The 20408-nt window shown below is 48.7% G+C and overlaps 1 protein-coding gene across 10 annotated transcripts in view; it reads right to left on the bottom strand.

The window, feature by feature from the left end:
• The window catches only part of Ttc7b (tetratricopeptide repeat domain 7B), a 216358-nt gene that overhangs the window by 178819 nt on the left and 17131 nt on the right, over window positions 1–20408 (bottom strand). For 9 of the 10 annotated variants that reach the window (XM_041633213.1, XM_041633216.1, XM_041633219.1 and 6 more), the window contains exons 2-3: window positions 11449–11603; window positions 7117–7285 (exon numbers count right to left, since the gene is read on the bottom strand). In XM_041633213.1, the coding sequence (XP_041489147.1) occupies window positions 7117–7285; window positions 11449–11603 (324 nt within the window). Of the gene's footprint in view, window positions 1–7116; window positions 7286–11448; window positions 11604–20408 lie in introns of those variants that run through there. The other variant, XM_041633223.1, reaches the window with a different exon arrangement.

The following is a 20408-nucleotide window of genomic DNA, read 5'->3' as shown; positions in this document are numbered from 1 at the left end:
ATTTATTTATTTATTATGTATACAATATTCTGTCTGTGTGTATGCCTGCAGGCCAGAAGAGGGCACCAGACCCCATTACAGATGGTTGTGAGCCACCATGTGGTTGTTGGGAATTAAACTCAGGACCTTTGGAAGAGCAGGCAATGCTCTTAACCTCTGAGCCATCTCTCCAGCCCCCTGGAACTTGCTTTGTAGACCAGGCTGGCCTTGCACTCAAAGGTCCCACCTTCCTCTGCCTCCCGAGTGCTGGGATTAAAGCTGTGCACACCACCTGAAAGAGAGCCCAGCAGGTAAGGGCACTTCCACTAAACCTGACAGCCTCAGTTCAGTTCCCAGAACCCACATAGGGAAAGCAATGAATCTTGAATATTGTCTCAACGTCTGTATGTGTGCTGTGGTAATATGCACGCGCGCGCGCACACACACACACACACACACACACACACACATTTTTAAGTTATAAACAGTATTCTGGAAAGATGGTGGGACAGAAATGGCCTTATGGCACAGGCACGATTTGTCTGTCACACAGTGCTGGTCACATGGTGCTGGCCACACAGAGAAGGCTAACCTTCACACGGAAGGAGGACAGGCACAGAATCTGTTCCACTCAGCTTTCCACTGCTGTAACACCCGAGGAAACTGACTCAAAGGAGGGCAGGTTTCTCCCAGCCCACAGTGGCTTCAGCTCAGGGTCACCTGGTCCACCAAATGGCGACACCACGTGGAGAGGGCGCAGTGGGGCTGAGTAGGAAGGAGGCAGGAACAAGGTGTACCTCTCCAGGGCAGTCCTCCAGGAAGCTCCTTTCCCTTTCTTTTTTGGTTTTTCGAGTAGTGTCTCTGTGTAACAGCTCTGACTGTCCTGTAATTCGCTTTGCAGACCAGTCTGGCCTTGAATTCACAGAGATCTGCCTGCCTCTGCCTCCTGAGTGCTGGGATTAAAGGCATGCGCCACCATCGCCTGGCAGAACCCCCCTTTTTCTACCTGGGCCCCATCTCTTTCTTTCCATTATATCCCGACACACCTCTACCAAGCTTCAACACATGAGCCTGGGAGAGCATTTGATATTCAAATCCTTACACAAATCTGGCCATTCTGCAGAACAATCTAGAAATCCTTCTCTTTTGACACAGAATCTCTATTTCTGGGAACTTCCTATGGAAACCATGAGGAATAACACAAAGCAATTATCCAAGAGGTGCACATGACTGTCTTAGGGATAATGATGAAAAGGTAAAAACAAGAGCTGTGTTCAAATAGTGACAACTTACCCACACAATGAAAACTTGGATAATTGTTAAAAACTACAGAAATATATCTGTCATTGGGATAGGTATTCAAGAACTCTAGCAAAGGTGGAAATATACAGAAGCAGAGTATGTAAAAAAAAAAATCCCATTTTTATAGAAAAACCCAAACTCAAGCAAGTAAGTATGGTGAGTGCATGGAGAACACAATGGATTGCTAACAGCTACGCCTCTGGGGAGATGGTGTGCCCAAGTCCTTCTGACGCACCACTCCTGGCTCTAGCTCTAGTGAGACCTAACCCAACCAAACAAGTGTGCAAGGGCAAAGCCTTCACTGCTGTGCAGATGTGAGGACGTGGAGTGATGAGGAGGCAGCCATCTTGTTTCCCACCTCTGGCGCACTGAGATGACGCCTCACAAGGTCCTGCGCTTGAAACATTTGTGTGTTACAAAGCATTTTCTTACTTATCCCCTTTGGTCTTCTCCACACTCTTGTGAGAGTACTGTTGGCCCCATTTTGTTGGGGAAAAACTACGATAGTCAGATTAAATTTCTTACAAGTCACAGAACAGAACCAGAACAAATCAGGGTCCGACCTGTAGTGTGCAGGGTCATGTGCACACTACAGAATTCCAGCTCTACACTGGCCAGATCCTGCAGCTTCTTTGCAGGGACTGACACCTTATGATACCCCTGAGTTCCCAGGACAAGTGCATTCTCAGTCTACACACCTGCCCCAGAGCTCTTTATAAAGACAGGCCAAGGAAGCCGAGGCTGTAACAAAAGTTTCTGCAGACTGACTCATTTTCTTGCCATTCCCCATCTAACTGCCCAAAGCCTGAAGACAGACAGATGTAGATCTCCTCTAGAACCTTCCCTCGAGCCTAGCTCAACTCCTCCAGACTGTTCTTCCTACCCACTGGACAGGCTGCTCCCAAGGCCACAGTGACCTGTCACAGGGCAGTTAGCTTGCTCCCCCGTTTGCCTGTCAGGGCTGCCTCAATGAAGAAAGGGAATAGAAGGCTCTGGATCTATCTGAGGAGTCTTACTCAGAAGAGTCACTACTATGGGTATTTGTCATGGGCACTTGCCCTTTCGTGGATTCTAAAGTGGGCTACCCCCTCTTCACACGCTCCACGCTGGGCCCATTCTGGATATTGTCACAATACGTATGTATCATAGGTATGATGGGATGTATACTCCATCAAGAATGGGAGTGCAAAGCTGTCAGGGCCAGCGAGACTCACTGAGGACCTGGCTGAGTCCTGAGCATCAAATCCAAGAGACACAGAGCCCAGACCTACTCCACTTATACTTACCCAAATGGGAATCAGCAGAAGGACAGGTGACCAACTTGAATAGGAACCAGCAGGAGGATAGGTGACCAACCCAAACAGGAACCAGCAGAAGGACAGGTGACCTACTCAAAGGGGAACCAGCAGGAGGACAGGTGACCAACCCAAACGGGAACCAGCAGGAGGACAGGTGACCAGAGAATCAGTCTGGAAGGACCCAGATGCCACTGGGATTGAGCTGGGTTTTCTTTCATCTAAAGAAATCTTGGCAGAACTTCAAAGGAATTTTTGCCTGAGCTGAGGTCAGTGTGCCAGACACGGCTCCCTCATGTCTACCTGGGCAGGAGCTGTGGCCCCGTGTCCAGAGAGCCCCATGGATGCAGCATCAGTGGATGGCTTTGGTTTGTACTGCCTCTCCTGCCTTCTCTGTGCACATCTCTTCCTGATACAGAGAGTTGTTATGCTTTCATTGCTTTGTTTTCTTTCAAATTGAGAGGGAAATCCTAATTAAAGATAAATGCTTCCTCAGTGGTATTAATGTGTCATCTTCTTAGAACATGGTGATATTCAAGTCACAGCTGCCCACTACCTGAAGAATTTCCAATTCAATTTGTTTTTATCATTTTTCTGAGAGCACCCAGGTGCTCAGGACTAAAGAAAGTGTGGTGGCAAAAGAGCAATGCCTGACGTGAACGCCAGTCATCCGTAGATCATCTCCGAGGTGTTGACTTAGCCTGGCCCTGTTCTGGGGGAAGGCTCCTCAAAAACAGCAATTCCAGGAGCTTCTTTCTTTGCTGGCAGACGCTGCGGGTCTGGCCGATGGGCTGATCGCAGTGAGCTGAGTGTGTGGGTGTGTGAGGACACGGTGCTTTCAACTGAGCCTGACTAAACACAAACCTTTCTGAACACGTCCTGTTTAAAGACCATGGCTCTCACGCTTTGGGAAAACTGGCAGACTTGTGAAAAGTCTGGCCTGAGAGCTCTCCTAACTTCTGTGCAGCCTACTGTGGAAGGCAGACGCCCCAGTTCCTTCTCTCACATGCTGCTTTATAGAAAGGCTCCTAACACAGAGTGGACAATCAGAGGAGGGTGTAGGGCTGCGCTGATTCTAAGCAATAAAGCAGGTGACAAACACTGAGACACCCCTCACTGCTGTTCCCCTTCACACGCTGCCAGGAAGCAGAGTGATCTGGGAATGCTGCAGTCTGTAGAGAAAGCTAGCTAACACCACGGCACGGGCCCCTTGCTCATGGTCGGTAGAAGAGAAGAGAAGCCTGGCCCAAGGATATTTCCCTTCCTCTGCGAGTCCTTCTCACCAGTGTCTCCAGCCCACTCTGAAGGAAGTTGTATGGGGCTGTGGGAATGCCTGCTCCTGATGAAATATTTCCTGAACTGACTGCACATCCCAACATGAAAGGCCTTCTCTGATGAAATCATTAATGGAAGCCCTTCCAAGTCAGTCCTGGACAAGATTAATGAGGTTCAGGGCACACATCCAGGTCTGGCACACATTCAGGCCCCACCCCCAAGCAACCCTGTTTAGATACCTCTCCAGCTGTCCTGGGCACTGGCACCTAACTTATCAGCTCTTAATGCCTCATCATCAGATAAGCTGCCCTTAGTGTTTCCCTCCAACACATCCAGGAAGTCTGACCAAGAGGCAACAGAGTGTTCCTGCAGGAAAGCTAGCCTCTCTCCTGCCCCTAACTGGATTCCTTAGGTCGTCAGGAGAGGTACATCTACTGGCTGTCAGGTCCAAGGGACAACTGGAACAGAAACAAGTAAATCTGCTCCTCTGCCAAAGGGTGTACCGAGTGCTGTGCACCCCTCCCCAACACACTGCTATCATCCTCTACAGATGAGGAGAACGAGAACCAGTGAGATGATACTGTGCCTACAATCCTTGGACTTCCAGACCCTGTGTATAAAGGCAGAGATGTCAAACTCAGGAACAGGGAAGAGTCAATGAAGCGGTCTACAAAGGTTCCCAGCACAGTATGTTTCCCAACTAGGACAGAAATCACAGTTCTCCACTAATACTTCTTAAGTTTTTTATTTTATTCTATTCTTCTGTGTATGAGTGTTTAGCCTGCATACATGTATGATATGCACCACATATGTGCGTACTGATGGTGATGAGCCACCAAGTGGGTGCTGGGAATCAACACCAGGTCCTCTGCAAAAACAGCAAAGAGCTCTTAACCACTAAGCCATCTCTCCAACCTAACTAGCATTACTATTATACTATGTGTCAGGTAACATTTTAAGACAGACAGACTGACAGATAATTTTATATAATCCTTATAAACCATGGAGACTTTGACAAAGGGAACACTGAGGGACACGAGCTGTAACACTGCCAGCATGTGGCAGTGACAGACAGACCCAAGCAGATACTAAGAATTGGTGCTCACACTATCATTCTGCATGGCCCCTCACCAGCAATCCGGGCTCTCAGCGTCTGGGTCCTTCAAGACTGCTGCTGTTTCCTCTAGGCCAAGTGACTATTCATTGACCCACTACATGTATGACTCTGCACCATGCCTGCAGGTATCAGAAACTAACAAAAGCCACAGGTCTCATTAGCCAAGGTCTCAAGAGCCAGTGTCAGTCTTGTATCTGACCACTGCTAAGTACATTATTACTCAGGGCCAAACTCAGGGACCACAAGACTGGGCAGGCAGTGACCTGCAGACAGACAATGTTCACTTTTCCATTTTTAGACTTAGGGGAAAACAAAGCCTGAACTCTGATGCTAAGAAGATCCAGAGCCACCCAGAAGCCCTAACCAACAAACCAACTCCCAGTTACAGCCCACCAGCCCCCAGGCTGGTCATTAACTGGAAACTACCCAAGGAAGATTCACTCATTCTACAGTTTTGTTCCTGGCCTGGAGGAGTGAGCATACATTCGCATGTGCTTGCACACACAGCTAGCTCTAGCAGCTTAAGACTCTTAGGGGGTGCGATGCACCAGAGAGAGAGGACGGACTTGGGGTTCAGCCCCTAGGCCCCTTGCTTCTCAGAACCCAGGAGACAGCCTCAAAGGACCATGCGAATTAAACTGCTTGAGCCTGTCAAGAGCAGTGGTACCTTTTCCCAGCACTCAGGAACATTTAGATAATTAGATGAATCGGGAAGTTTTGGAGGCTCCTGGGAACTGAGTAAGGACATCAGGCCTCTCATAAATCTCTTCAGAAGTAAGCCTTGGGCTTGCCTTGTTCGGTGCCATAGAGTATGGGTCAGTCAGACAGGATGGACCACCTGCAGCTCCACATCTCAGCAGCATACAAGTGGCCAGATCCCCATCCTGGGTCAGCCACAGTCAGGTGCAACGTGTACCTGGGAAGGCGGGAGGCTGGAGGCCAACCAGAGGCTTCATGCTGCCCATTTATGAATGCCGTAGCCTCGGGAAGCCCAGTTCTGAGTATCCCGTACCCCCGTGAGCCCAGAGAGCCTTCTCCTTCTTCCTTCTGAGAAGGTGGTGCTGTCCCAGTCTCTTCACACGGTTATTGTCTGGGGCGAGCAGGAAAGCATCACTTACTGAGCACCGAGTTGGGGCCAGGCGCCATGGTAAGTGCTTTCTGCACATGGTTTTGATGGAGGAAGGTCATTGGCTAATAAAGGAACTGCCTTGGCCCATTTTATTGGTTAGAAGATAGGTGGGAGGAGTAAACAGAACAGAACGCTGGGAGGAACAGGAAGTGATGTCAGACCCCACAGCTCTGCTCTCGGGAGCAGACGCCGGAGAGAGACGCCATGCCCCGCTCCCGGGCAGACACACGCCATGAAGCTCCGACCCAGGATGGACTAGGCTAGAATCTCCCTGGTAAGCGCACCTTGGGGTGCTACACACAGATGATTAGAAATGGGCTAAATTAATATGTGAGAATTAGCCTAGAAGAGAATGGGCCAAGCAGTGTTTAAAAGAATACAGTGTCCGTGTAATTATTTCGGGGCATAAGCTAGCGGCTGGGGTGCTGGGGACGAAGCCCTGCCACTCATAATTACTACATGGTTTGACCCCCTACTCTAACCACATGGCACAGATATGACCAGATGTGACCACAGAGGAGGGATCGGCAGCTTGGCGGTAGCACTGGCCAGATAGCAGACACCCTGCCTCCCATCTTTCTTCTCCGCACACTCACGCACGCAAGCTGCTTCACACCAGGGGAGGGCAGCTACACTTTCCTTGACCCTTGAATGCAGATCCTTCAGAGGACTGCTACAGCGATGGCTATGAAATTAGCATCTGGCCTTACTTAGCCCAAATGTATCACCAACAAATAAAACATGGCTGGTCCTGTGGCCAGACGACCATATAAAGCGGATTCCTACATATGCTGTGTGGCCACGTAATTACCAAAAAGTCACTGTCTAGACGGCACGGTATCTAGAAATTTTACCAAAAGGTGAAAACTGTAGAACCAAGGTGCTGAGGAAACAAGGTGATGGGCTTAACATCACCTAGCACACAGACCGACCCTGGTGGCTTTGCTGGGAATAACCAAGTTAATCACCAGTCAAGAGCACAAAAAGCAGGGGCCTAGAGGAAAGCACGCAGTCCTCACCTTTGGTAGCATAGGCTTCCGCGATCATCCGCAACCTGTAAGGAGGTACAGCTGTCAGCGGCAAGTCATCAAGGCCCACCCGGGCATAGATGTTCAGGGCTTCTTTATAATCTCCTTCCACATAATTCAACTTGGCCATGATCAGATTGGATTCTTGTAGGAATTCTGACTAGAAGGAAAAAGACAGAAAAAAAAATTCCTACAAGATTACATGCAGTATTCCCTAGGGCCCTGCTGCTTGCTTCAGGAAAACTTCCACAGGAAGTACCATTAGTCACAATAGCCCCAAAGTGCAAGCAACCCAAGTGTCAATCAAAACATGAGATAGCCATAAAGTTATTACTGTCATAATAAAAAAATGAATTACTGATACATGTTACAAGATGACCCCATTGGTAAGGAAAGTCCAGAAGGGTTGAATTTACAAAATCATAACTATGAGTGTGCCTGAGGCTGACATCAGGGAGTACGGGGCTTCTTTTTGAGCTAATGAAAGAAAATGTCTGAGAACCAACAGCGTTGATGGTTGCACGACTTCAGGAATACATGAGAGTCTCTCATCTGTACACTGATGTAGTTGGCCCAATATGTGACTTACACCCTAATAAAGCTAAACTACACAAACCCCTGCAGCTCTCCGCTGGCCTGGGCTGGATCAAGAAGGAAGAAAGGCTTCCAAGGCAAAGTAGAGAATATGAGCATTGTCTCAAAAGAGGGAGGTGCCTGACATCCAGGTGGGTCCTGCCCAAGGTGGTGAGCGATACCCAAGAGGGAATCCAAACTACACAAAGTCAAGATTTCCAAAGGGTACAAAGGCAGGAAGCCAGTCATGATGGGGAAGCTGAGGTCACTGACCAGAGTCCCCTTCTGTGACAGCTAAAGGGTCACAGTTCCGCCCATCCCTCCCCCATTATCTACCAGACTCATCTTCTGCCGGCCTCCCCTACACCCTATCAGCCAAAGAGAGAGGAAGCGCCCAGCTACCTAGATAAGGAAACATCCGTTCTCCTCTCCCAGGACTTGTTCTTGAGCAAGGCTAAACTTATGTACACCTAGAAACATGCACGCCAGTAGCTTTAGTGGGTGGGATGGCAGGACCCTTGGGACCATAGAGTAGAGAAGAGCAGCTAAGGCAGCTTCCAGGTGATTCTCAGAAGGGAACAGAGGCCGCAGGCTGCCCTGGAGCAGATGAGAGGGTGAACAATAAGGGCCAATGGCAGCAAAAGGAGTTAGGGGTGGCCCAAGGGAGACATAGCTGTATAAAAACCCAGAAGTGTCTTTGAAGACAAAGACTAAAGCAGACTTTCGAAGGGAGAGAGGGTATAAAGAATCCCCACCACCACCACAGGGGCACTCAACCACCAGAATGGTTTCCTAGGGAGTCCTCTGGCACCTTCCCCGAATGGGGATAGAGGTTCTGTTTGGGAAAATCTAAGGGTTGTGGCTTGCTTACTGCCACTGAGCTATACACTTACAAATGGTTAGATGAGAAATAATTTTATGCAGCATGTATTTGCCACAAAAAAAAAAACCACAGAATACAAAAAGGAAACAGAAGGGGCATCTGAATCAGCTTGAAGAAAATGACAAGCTCAGAAGCATAGGATAACTGGTCCAGGAGGACCTTGCTGGTTGAGTCCATTCACAGCATTGTACAGTGAGCAAACAGCCAAGCTGAGGCCAAAGCCACTGAGCTTCCCTGCTGCTGCACAGAACCAGGGCTGCCCTGCCTACCATAGGCTGCTTCCTTGTCCTCTGACCTCTGGCCCCAGATCTGCCTTGGCTGCATTGCCAGTTGGATCTACTCTTTTCATGGACTCTTGGTCAAGGAAAGAAGCGTCATGTTAGTGTGAACAGAGAACATGTACACATACACTCTGCAGCTCTAGAACACTCTTTACAAGTCAGGGGACAGTAAAATCCAGTAACTGGAGAAAATTCAGTAAAAGCAGTAAGATACCAGTAGATAACCCACGTCCGGTGTATCATGGTAAAGTTTTAAAGAACTTCCACACTTGAACCCCAGGACAATCCTGAGAGACAGGAAGTTCAGAGAGGCTAAGGAACTTCCCAAGATCACACGACTTGTAAAGCCAGACTAAAACAAAGTCTGGAATTCCAATATGAAATTCACCATTATTACCACACTGGGTTGCAAAGGATGGAGAACAGAGACGTAAGACGGATGACTAACGTTCCCAGAAGAAGGTAAGGGATTAGGAAAAGAAATAGAGTCATACCTCCATACTGGGTCTGACCGGTTGTCATCATTGCCCCAGGGATCCACTGTTCCTCCTCCTTCTCCTGCTGATCAGCACCCATCACCAAAGTGCCCCGGTTAAGAAAAGATGCCAGGCAGACAACTGTACCCTAACTGTGAGGGGAGGCCCAGCACTGGCCACGAGTTAGCAAGTGAAGACCAGCTTTATTATTATTATTATTATTATTATTATTATTATTATTTTCATTGAGCTCTATATTTTTCTCTGCTCCCCTTTCTTCCTCTCCCCTCCCCTTCAGCCCTCTCCCATGTCCCCATGCTCCCAATTTACTCAGGAGATCTCGGAAGACCAGCTTTTAAAGGCTCCAGTTGCAGCAGTGTGTCCTTGATCCCCTGAGCATCCTACGTGACAATGAAGTCCTCAGTTAGCCTCTAGAGCCAGCTCACGCAGCAGATGCGGAGTCTATTCACTCTGAGAGGTTCCATGACATGGAATACTTGGGCCAACATTGTCCAAGACCTGTTACAACAGCACAGAGGAGGAAGCTAGATGACAGAGGAAGATCACAGCTTGAAGCAGCCAAGAACTGGGAGGGTCCAAAGGGACCATCTCAAAAAGCCCACTCCAAACCTACCAAAACTGAGCCAGAGGAGAAAGGGACCTCCCAAGGCCACACAGCAAGTTGACAGGAAGCACAAGTTTCCAATCTAGAATTCCAAAAGAATATGGCCTTGGGGTTAGAGACTGCTCAGTGGTCAAGAGCCTGTGTTGTTTCTATAAAGGACTTGAGTTAATTCCCAACACCCATATTGTGGCTCACAACTGTCCGGAACTCCAGGTCCAGATGCTCTGACACTCTCCTCTGGCCTCTGAGGATATCAGGCACACATATGTTACACAGACATACATGTAGGCAAAGTACACATAAATATAAAATAAAAATAATTAAAAAAAAAAAAGACTATGGTCTCTCTGGTACTGAGGGGAAGAAGGGTGCACAACAGAAAAGTGCAAAGGCCAGGGGCAGCCCAGGAGGATTCTGGGACAGAAAGAGAAAGATGAAGTCAACTTATCAGATAAAAGGAAGAAGAAATCGTAACTTCCAAAGTTCCCCAGAAACTGTTGTCCTCAGTGGAAAACATTCCAGGAAGGGCAGAGCATAAGACAGGCAGGCCGGAGGAGGTGCCATCAGCTAAGCCAGGGTGACAGACTCTGGGATCACCCAGGAGACAAGCCTCCAGGCACACCTGTGTGAGCTATATTTAGCATCTGGGCATGCGCGTGAGGGATTAGTTGTGGTGGGATCTTAGACTGTATACAAAGGAGAAAGCTGGCTGAGCACAAGCGTCTGCTATTTTCTGCTCTCAGACTGTGGATGTGACCAGTTGCTTCAAGCTCCTGCTGCCTTCTTTGGCTTCTCTCCCTTGAGTTCCTTTTGTTGGGGGATTTTATCACCAGGAAAAGAAACTAATACATTGAGAGTGATGTCAGGAAGTGGCAGAGGCTGGACCCCAGGGCTAGAGGAGGGGTAGGGCAAGTAAGGTGAGCCATGTTCTGTGAAAGACAAAGGGATGGCCAGGTTCACAGGGAACATGCGAGGGGAACCGTGTGAAAAGCAGCAGACTGAGCAGTGGAGACCAGAAACAGAAGATGGAGGGGCAGTGCTGAGACGGCCTGGACCAGCAGGTAGCGAAGGGGTAGCCAAGGGTGGGGGAGGTTCCTGGCTCTCGTCCACAATGAGGCAACACTTGGCCTATTGGCATCAGCTCAGGCTACAAGGGTGTATGACATTCATTAACCACGTGATTTAAGTAGGAAACTAGGCACTAATGTTGAATTATAATTAATAATGAGACTGTTTCAAAAACCCGGGGAGAAACAATCCCCTCACTCAGAAGAATGTGGCATTGCAGAGACCCCTGTGAGGCTGGCAGTCCCACAGGCCGGGCAGCCTAGGGTGGGTGTACTGATCATGCAGGGAGCGTGCCTGCTGAAGAGGACAACGCCAGCACCATACAGGTGAGCTGCAAATATACCCTGCTCACACTGTCCCAGGAGATGACAGCAGCACCACCCACCACCCCTTTCTGGTCCCAGAGGCCCACAGTACCTTGAGGTTCCCTCGGTCCAGGGCGGCAGTCAGATGCTTGCGCACTTCAGTGAGCTGGGGTCTGGGGCCGCGGGGACTGGCTCCCTGGCGCAGGGGCTTCTCCTTCAAGTGCTGCTCGAGCTTTGACTCCCCTAGGAGAAGTTCAGCCATATCATCTGCAAAGAAAGGCAAGACGAAAAATGGAAGCAAGAAATGGTGTGTGTGCTAGAAAGAAAGCCCCGGGGGCCTCAGGACCCTCATGCCCCAAGGTTCCAGGCTCCTGGCAAGGCTCAGGAATTTTACAGCCTAAGGCTGGGTCTATGTGAGGGACTGCTTCTTAGCAAGGAGCGGCAGCAGCGTTGGTTCAAGCATGTAGTCATTCCTCTGCCTCATATCTACTGACTCCAGAAAGATGGCTACATTTTAACATGGAGATTCAAGTTCGGAAAGGTAAAAACAATTCTGTGATACTGAAACATGATGACCTTAGGACACACATAATCCATTGTGGTCTATTGCCAAGAGAAGAGCAGTGGAATTCCCTACTCTGTCAAAGTCTATGGCCTTGAGAATGGACAGCGAGTCTGGGGACATCGTCCTAGTCACGTGTCCTGAATGAAGTCTCTCGACAAAGCACGACTATACAGCCCTGCCTTCTCCACTGGGACTGGAGAGATGGCTCAGGGGTTAAGAGCACTGACTGTTCTTCCAGAGAACCCAGGTTCAATTTCCAGCAGCAGCATAGCAGCTCACAACTGTCTGTAACTCCAGTTCCAGGGGACCAAACATCCTCACTCAGACATACACGCAGTTAAAACACCAATGCACACCTAAGTTTTATGTATCAAGTAGTTATAATCTCCACGCCACTTTGGTTAATTTGCTTTAAAAAGAAGCCAGGTACAGCTCTTTGGAACCCACGCATCCAGACTGTTCTGGATGAACCCAGAACAACTCATACTCCAGCCTGACTGTGGTGTATTTTGCTGTGACAGACAGAGGTAAACTAAACATATAGTCAGCTTGCAAAGGTCTAGAAGGACCCTATTACTGGCGGGGTCTAGGGGACCTCAGCTGGGTTACAATGGACTTTAGGTTGGTTTGGGGACAATATTCTTGACACAGAATGGAGAACAACTTTGTCTATATTGCATAAATTTACAATTAAACAGTCACCAACCACCAAAGGCCCAGTGACCTCATCTTTGCATCAGTTCACCCAAATGGCAAGAGCGACAAGCCTGGGTACTGCTGTCTGTGTCCTAAGAATAAGACCAGAGTCCTCAGAGGAGCTAGAACCCCAGAACAGCTAAGCTAGGTTCCTGAGCATAGAATTCCTTAGATGTTTGGGAAGAAAGCAAATGTCTCGTAACATAGAGTCAGGTGGCCTACAGCAGCTTCCAGTGCCAGAAGAGAAGGAAGTTACACCCACAGAGGGCACATGGACACATACGGTGGCTGGTGCAGACGGCAACACCTCCAACACCAGGCGGGTGGGAAGGAACAGGCAGCAGGGAAAGCTGTTCGCACAGTTTTCTAGAACCAGTGTGCACTTCACAAGCACAGCACATCTCAAGGGAAGCCGGCCACATCTCAAGTGGTCAATAGCTGCCCGTGGCTAGTGACGTCATAATGAACAAGAGTGAGATCTGTGGAAGCTTGTCTCAATATTCATTTCTGTGTAAGTCTATGACCCCATAAAGGTGCCTAAAATAATTAACAAAAAATTGTGAGTAACAAAATTAGGGATCTATGTATATTTTTATCTTTATAGTTTAAATTGTGCACACTGAACAGAATCTTTTATTAGTTTGTTTTTAAACAAAAAACTCCTGGTGTAAGCTGTCCTGGAACCTGTAATCCTTCTACTTAACTTCCAAGAGCTGGGATCACTGGCATGCCAGTGTGCAATGGGCCAGGAGTGCCAGCGTGCAACGGGCCAGGAGTGCCAGTGTTCAACAGGCCAGGAGTGCCAGTGTTCAACAGGCCAGGCAGAGCTCAGTGGTTTTCTTTCTTTTTTTTTCCAAGATAGGGTCTTGTTGTAAAGTCGTGGCTATGCTGGAACTAGCTCTGTAGACCAGGCTGGCCAGGAACTCACAGAGATCCACCTGCCTCAGCTTTGAAAGTGCTAGGATTCAAGTCGTGCAAGTCACTTTAAATTGTATATAGGGGAAAATGGAACTTTTCCTTAAAAGTTGTGAATTTCTATGTCAGAGTATTTATTAACCACAATATTGATAAGATTATTGATTATCAATCCATGCCAACCTTTTCCTGTCTACTTTGGAGAGCACAGCAGGAAGGGTACTAGGCTGAGGGATGGCACACTCTACCAGAGCCAAGGACAGGAAGGACGGAGAACAAAGGTCTGGAGAGAGAGCAGGTAGGTAAGCTCAGTAAAAGACTGGCGCAGCAGGATGGGACAGAAGAGGAGAAAAGTGTGGCATCCAAAGCCTTAGAGAGTCTCCACACAGGTCAGCAGATCACCCAGCGTGGGGCACGCTCAGGTACCCTGGAGACAGCACCATTGCTATTCCCTGAAGGGCACAGTAAGATCCTACCCAGGCATTGCGAATGTTCCTCGTCTCGTGCCCAGCCCAGGCCACCCCAGCTGCTCCGGAAGCTCAAGCACCCTCACCTGGGTGTTGGTTTACCTGTCTGCTCCATCTAGGCTATAAGGCAGAATTCTGAAACAAGGGCTCGTTCTTTCCAAATTGCAAGTGAGGCACTGGAGTCTGTGCCTAGTGCACAGCAGTGAATTAATCTCTGACAGCCAAGGCACTGGACCACATCCTCCAGGCTTAACCCTCTACTGCCTGAGGCAATTCCCTGACCCCACCTTGGCTCCTCTGATATCACAATTCCACGTGGCTGCTGTGGTTGTTTGAAAGAAAATGGCCCCAAAAGGGAGTGGCACTATTTGTAGGCATGGCTTTGTTGGAGTAGGCTTGGCCTTGTTGGAGGCAGTGTGTCACTGTGGGGGCAGGCTTTGAGGTCTCCTTTGCTCAAGCTTCCCTCAGTGTGACAGACATTTCCTGTTGCCTGTAAGATGTAGGACTCTCAGCTACTTCTCCAACACCATGTCTGCCTGCACGCCACCATGCACCTGGTCACCTCCGAAACTGTGAGTGAGATCCATGCCCAATTAAATGGTTTCTTTATAAGAGTTGCCATGGTCATGGTGTCTCTTCACAGCAATAGAAACCTTCACTAAGACAGCTGCCCTGCTAAAGACGACCCTTTCTAGGTTTCCCGGTGGTGTGCTTGCAAGTGACAACATCATGGTCACCAAGCCAGTTCTCCTCACTGGACCCCCCAAGGCTGGATGGGTCTATGCCGTCTCAGAACGCTAGGTGCAGGCCATGAGAATGGCAGAGCGCACTGCAGAAGGGCTCTGCCCAAATGCAAGCAGGCATGGCAGTGATCAGTTACTACGGCAACACTAACTTCTCTAGCTCCTGCAGAAGTCACTGCTCTTGTGACCTGTGTTACAGTGTCCTAATACTGTCAGGGAAGAAGCAGGCTTCCAGGCCAACAAGTGCTTATGGTCTGACTTTAAGTTTAGCATGATAACCAAAAAAATCTCATGAATGCTTTTTTTTTTACTCTCTAGGCTCCCTTTTAATCTGCCGAACAAATGGTTTTCTTTGTCCTCTTCAAAAAAAAAAAAGTGAGTTCCCCTTCACTCATTCTCCCAGTCAGAACAGAGAATTAAGGCATCAAGAGCTTTCGCCAAAACATCTTTCAGAGACAAGACTCGGCTCTAATACTGGAGGGGTCTGGGTGGCCAATGTGGACTCTGCCTGAAGCTGTCAGAGTCCTGTGAGTCCTCAGTTCACAATCTACCAGCAAGAAAAGGGGCAGACATCACTAAACCAGTTCTTACTGCCAGAAATATCTGGCTACATGCTGGGGCAATGAGGCAAGAAAAAAGAAAGGCACCCGCAAGCCACAGGAATATTAATTTCAGATGGATTAAGAATTAAGTATAAAAGGAGAAAGCATCAAACAGACTCGCACTCCTCCGAGGGTGGAGCTATGGAGATGGAGTTTGTCCCTCTGGATCAGTCACAGAAACAACCCAGAAGATGGGGAAAGGACAGCACAAAGGCCCGAGAGCAGCTAACAGACACGGAGCTGCCCTCGTGTCCATCTGTGGCCTGCCCTTAGAAGTCTGCCCACCAGAGCCTTGAATCCGAGCACCTTCCTGCTCCTGCATGTACTGACTGGGCAGAGAGCAGAGCATGAGCTAGTGCTGTCTCTAGCTTCACAGGGAGCAGCTGGGCAGCAAAGGGGCCAGGCCTGTGGTTTCCATGACAGAGAAGCCCAAGCAGCACAAGGTGGGAGAAAGTCTCAGCCTTAGACCTGAACCAGGCTTACTAGCTGTATGGGGCTGACAAATCGCTTAGTCCCTATTAACTTCCTCGGGGCAATTGGAAGGCCCACAAAAGACATGCAATGCATATAGAATGCAGCAGGTACCAAGCAACACCAGCTACTAAGAATGATCCTTTCTTTCATGAAGGGCCCACTATGTCCCAGAATAGAGACACTGGATACTATAGGGCCTAAAAGCTCTGTAAGACACATCCCCTGTGTTTCTGGGGTCTGCAGTATTATCAGAGGAACGGAATACTGGGGACCGCTGACAGCCCAGCCATAGCATGCTCTTACTAAACACATGGCCATGTGCCAAGCAATTCCTAAAAACATCATTAAGGTGTGAGTCTATCATTGTCACCATCTCACAGTGAGCCAGGCAGGAGAGAGAAAGCAGCATGGCCAAGGCCACAGCCGGATCACCCTAGAGCTGGGGTCTGACCCTGGAGCTGGGGTCTGACCCTGAAGCTGGGGTCTCTGACATCCACCACATCTCTCCAACATGCCGGCACAAACTACATGGACCTTGGCATTTCAATGTGTTCAGCCTCCATCCTATGCCACTTGAGTCCTGTGGTTTAGACTGGGCAGGTGGTTTTGGAATCCCCTTCCTGTCCCATCTGCTCGAACTCTCAGAGAGGAGGGGTGGGAGGGGCCTGAGTCAGACTGACGTGAAAGAGGATAATTGAACAGGTGGGTTTTGTGGTTGTTGTTGTTGTTTGTTTGTTTTTTCAAGACAGGGTCTCTCTGTGAAGCCTTGGCTGTGCTGGAACTCACTCTGTGACCAAGCTGGCCTTGAACTCACAGAGAACACCTGCCTCTACCTCCAGAATGCTGGGATTAAAGGCGCGCACCGTGCCCGGCTCAGGTGGAATTATTTAAGCACTTGTGTGGTAACCTGGACGTATGAACGCCCCTCTCTGATCAAAAGGTCAGTGTATGCCGTGATGTGCACAGGCACTTAGAAAATGGCTGACTCACATCCTCTGACTTCTGGCTCACTGTGGTCACCAGAATGACTTGCTTGAGCCTGTGTAGATAGGACCCAGAGCAAGCCCCAAGGCCACATGAAACACAATGGCACTCTCTGAGCTGTGACTTGATGCGTGAGAGCCCATCTAAGATCCAAGAGCAGCAGGCTCCAGGCTGAGCCCACAGGTCACAGAAGCATGAGTCCTGGTGAGCCTGGAATCCCGGGGATCCAAAGTGGCCACTGTAATAGGCATTGTATTCTGAGCTGGTTTGTTACACAGCAATAGCCAACAGTCTCAAAGACAGGAGGTTTAAAAAGCAAAATACAAAAGGAGGTCTATAGACCATCATCACTGTGTGGAAGGAGGGGGAGTCAGGAGGTCTATAGACCGTCATCACTGTGTGGAAGGAGGAGTCAGGAGGTCTATAGACCATCATCACTGTGTGGAAGGAGGAGTCAGGAGGTCTATAGACGGTCATCACTGTGTAGAAGGAGGAGTCAGGAGGTCTATAGACCGTCATCACTGTGTAGAAGGAGGAGTCAGGAGGTCTATAGACCGTCATCACTGTGTAGAAGGAGGAGTCAGGAGGTCTATAGACCGTCATCACTGTGTAGAAGGAGGAGTCAGGAGGTCTATAGACCATCATCACTGTGTAGAAGGAGGAGTCAGGAGGTCTATAGACCATCATGACTGTGTGGAAGGAGGAGTCAGGAGGTCTATAGACCGTCATCACTGTGTAGAAGGAGGAGTCAGGAGGTCTATAGACCATCATGACTGTGTGGAAGGAGGAGGAGTCAGGAGGTCTATAGACCGTCATCACTGTGTAGAAGGAGGAGTCAGGAGGTCTATAGACCATCATCACTGTGTAGAAGGAGGAGTCAGGAGGTCTATAGACCATCATCACTGTGTAGAAGGAGGAGTCAGGAGGTCTATAGACCATCATCACTGTGTGGAAGGAGGAGTCAGGAGGTCTATAGACCATCATCACTGTGTGGAAGGAGGAGTCAGGAGGTCTATAGACTGTCATCACTGTGTGGAAGGAGGGGGAGTCAGGAGGTCTATAGACCATCATCACTGTGTGGAAGGAGGAGGAGTCAGGAGGTCTATAGACTGTCATCACTGTGTGGAAGGAGGAGTCAGGAGTCTATAGACCATCATCACTGTGTGGAAGGAGGGGGAGTGAGGTCTATAGACTGTCATCACTGTGTGGAAGGAGGAGTCAGGAGGTCTATAGACTGTCATCACTGTGTGGAAGGAGGAGGAGTCAGGAGGTCTATAGACCGTCATCACTGTGTGGAAGGAGGAGTCAGGAGGTCTATAGACTGTCATCACTGTATGGAAGGAGGGGGAGTGAGGTCTATAGACTGTCATTACTGTATGGAAGGAGGGGGAGTGAGGAGGTCTATAGACTGTCATCACTGTATGGAAGGAGGGGGAGTGAGGTCTATAGACTGTCATTACTGTATGGAAGGAGGGGGAGTGAGGTCTATAGACTGTCATCACTGTATGGAAGGAGGGGGAGTGAGGTCTATAGACTGTCATTACTGTATGGAAGGAGGAGGAGTCAGGAGGTCTATAGACCGTCATCACTGTGTGGAAGGAGGAGTCAGGAGGTCTATAGACTGTCATCACTGTATGGAAGGAGGGGGAGTGAGGTCTATAGACTGTCATTACTGTATGGAAGGAGGGGGAGTGAGGTCTATAGACTGTCATCACTGTGTGGAAGGAGGGGGAGTGAGGTCTATAGACTGTCATCACTGTGTGGAAGGAGGGGGAGTGAGATCTATAGACTGTCATCACTGTGTGGAAGGAGGGGGAGTGAGGTCTATAGACTGTCATCACTGTGTGGAAGGAGAGGGAGTGAGGTCTATAGACTGTCATCACTGTGTGGAAGGAGGGGGAGTGAGGTCTATAGACTGTCATCACTGTGTGGAAGGAGGGGGAGTGAGGTCTATAGACTGTCATCACTGTGTGGAAGGAGGGGGAGTGAGGTCTATGAACCATCATTACTGTGTGGAGGTAGGAGGAGTGAGGGAACGGCTCTGAGGGTGAAGCATTGCCATGCAAGCCTAACATCTGAGTTCAATTCCTCTGAACGATGGAAAGTTGGAAAAAGAAAAAGTTGTCCTTCTACTTTCATCCGAATACCATGGTACATTCATGCCTGCTTCGCCATAAATAAAATTTAAAATACACGTATGGGCAGGCTGCTTTGAGACGTCCCCTACAAAGCCCCAAGAGTGGCTGTGTTGGTGAAAGGCTGTGCAAGCAGGCAGCATGGGATGGACATTCATCTTCCACACTATAGAAGGCTCCTCATCTACAATGGAAAACTTAATCACTTTCCAAGTGTAAAGTGAAAACCAGTATCTGGATTGTGAATGTCTTTTCCAAGTTTGTTAGTGATATAGTAGGAGACTCAGTCAGTCATGCAACCACATGGTCCATGCACACACACTAACAGGCTTTGGGTTAGGTGATTTTTGTCTGACTATAAGCTAATCTAAGGGCTAAGCTATGACTCTTAATTCACTGAGTGTACAAAATATACTTTCAACTTATGAAGGGTGTGATGTCTAAGTTTTACTGTCAATGTCACTAGATTTAAAACCACCTTGGAGACACACCTCTGGAAATGAGTATGGGTAGTTAAAGGAGTGAAACTATCTAACAGGTCTAACAAAGGAAGGAGGACCTGTCCTGCCCAGAGGCAGCACCATCTTATAGTCTGGGGTCCTAGAATAACAACAAGGGCAAGAGGAAACAATCTGCAGAAGGCCAGCATTGACCACTCTCCATTACCTGATCCACTCATGGTGAGCAAGTTCCCATAACCACAGCCACAAGCTGTTCCTGCCACCACACCTGCCCACCATGGTGGACTGTGTCTCCATAAACTGTGAGCCAGAATAAATCTTTTCTCTCATGAACTGATTCTCATCTTGTTTGTTCATAGCAATAAGAATAGTAACTGCTACAAGGAATTTATCAGGACATAACACCATTGTCAAGGGAAGCATCCAAATATCCCTGAATTATTGATTTTTACCACTATGTACATTCATTTGCTAAACAAAACATTAACCAGTTAACTAATTATAATTTTTTATTTGTTTGTATGTGCACGCATCACAGTATACATGTGAAGGCCAAAGGACAATTTCTGGGAGTTAGTTCTCTCCCTCTATCATGTGTGTCCTGGGGATAGAATTTAGGTCACCAAGACTGGCAGCAAATGCCTTTACTCACCAAGCCACTTCACCAGCCCCTAACCAGTTCATCTAAGAGGAGAAAAGGTGACCTACATTATGGTGCGCCCTGAATTTTGAGTGGTTGCTCTTGACCCCCTACAGAGGAGTTCACAAGACTTCACTCATCTTCTTAGAATCCAGTGAAGAGTAACATGGCTATGATCACTCCTAAAGACCCACCTCTCCCTGCCTGAGCCACGAGCCTCTCTCACACATACGCTCCAGGTCCTCAGCATCCTCCAAGTTCATTAGTCTTACCTAGGCCTGTGCATGCTGGGATTTCCTGCCTCTGTCTGCAGAATCCAGCATCCTTTAAGACACACTGCAGGTCAGCCTGGGGCCGATTCCCCCGGTTCCCTTGGTCTGCGCTAATCCT

This window comes from Microtus oregoni, unplaced genomic scaffold, assembly GCF_018167655.1.
Source record: "Microtus oregoni isolate MIOR12 unplaced genomic scaffold, Mior012 000043F_ref0000047, whole genome shotgun sequence".
NCBI lineage: Eukaryota > Metazoa > Chordata > Mammalia > Rodentia > Cricetidae > Microtus > Microtus oregoni.
Note: the sequence above shows the minus strand (reverse complement) of the source record. Positions and strands in the feature narration are given on the sequence as shown.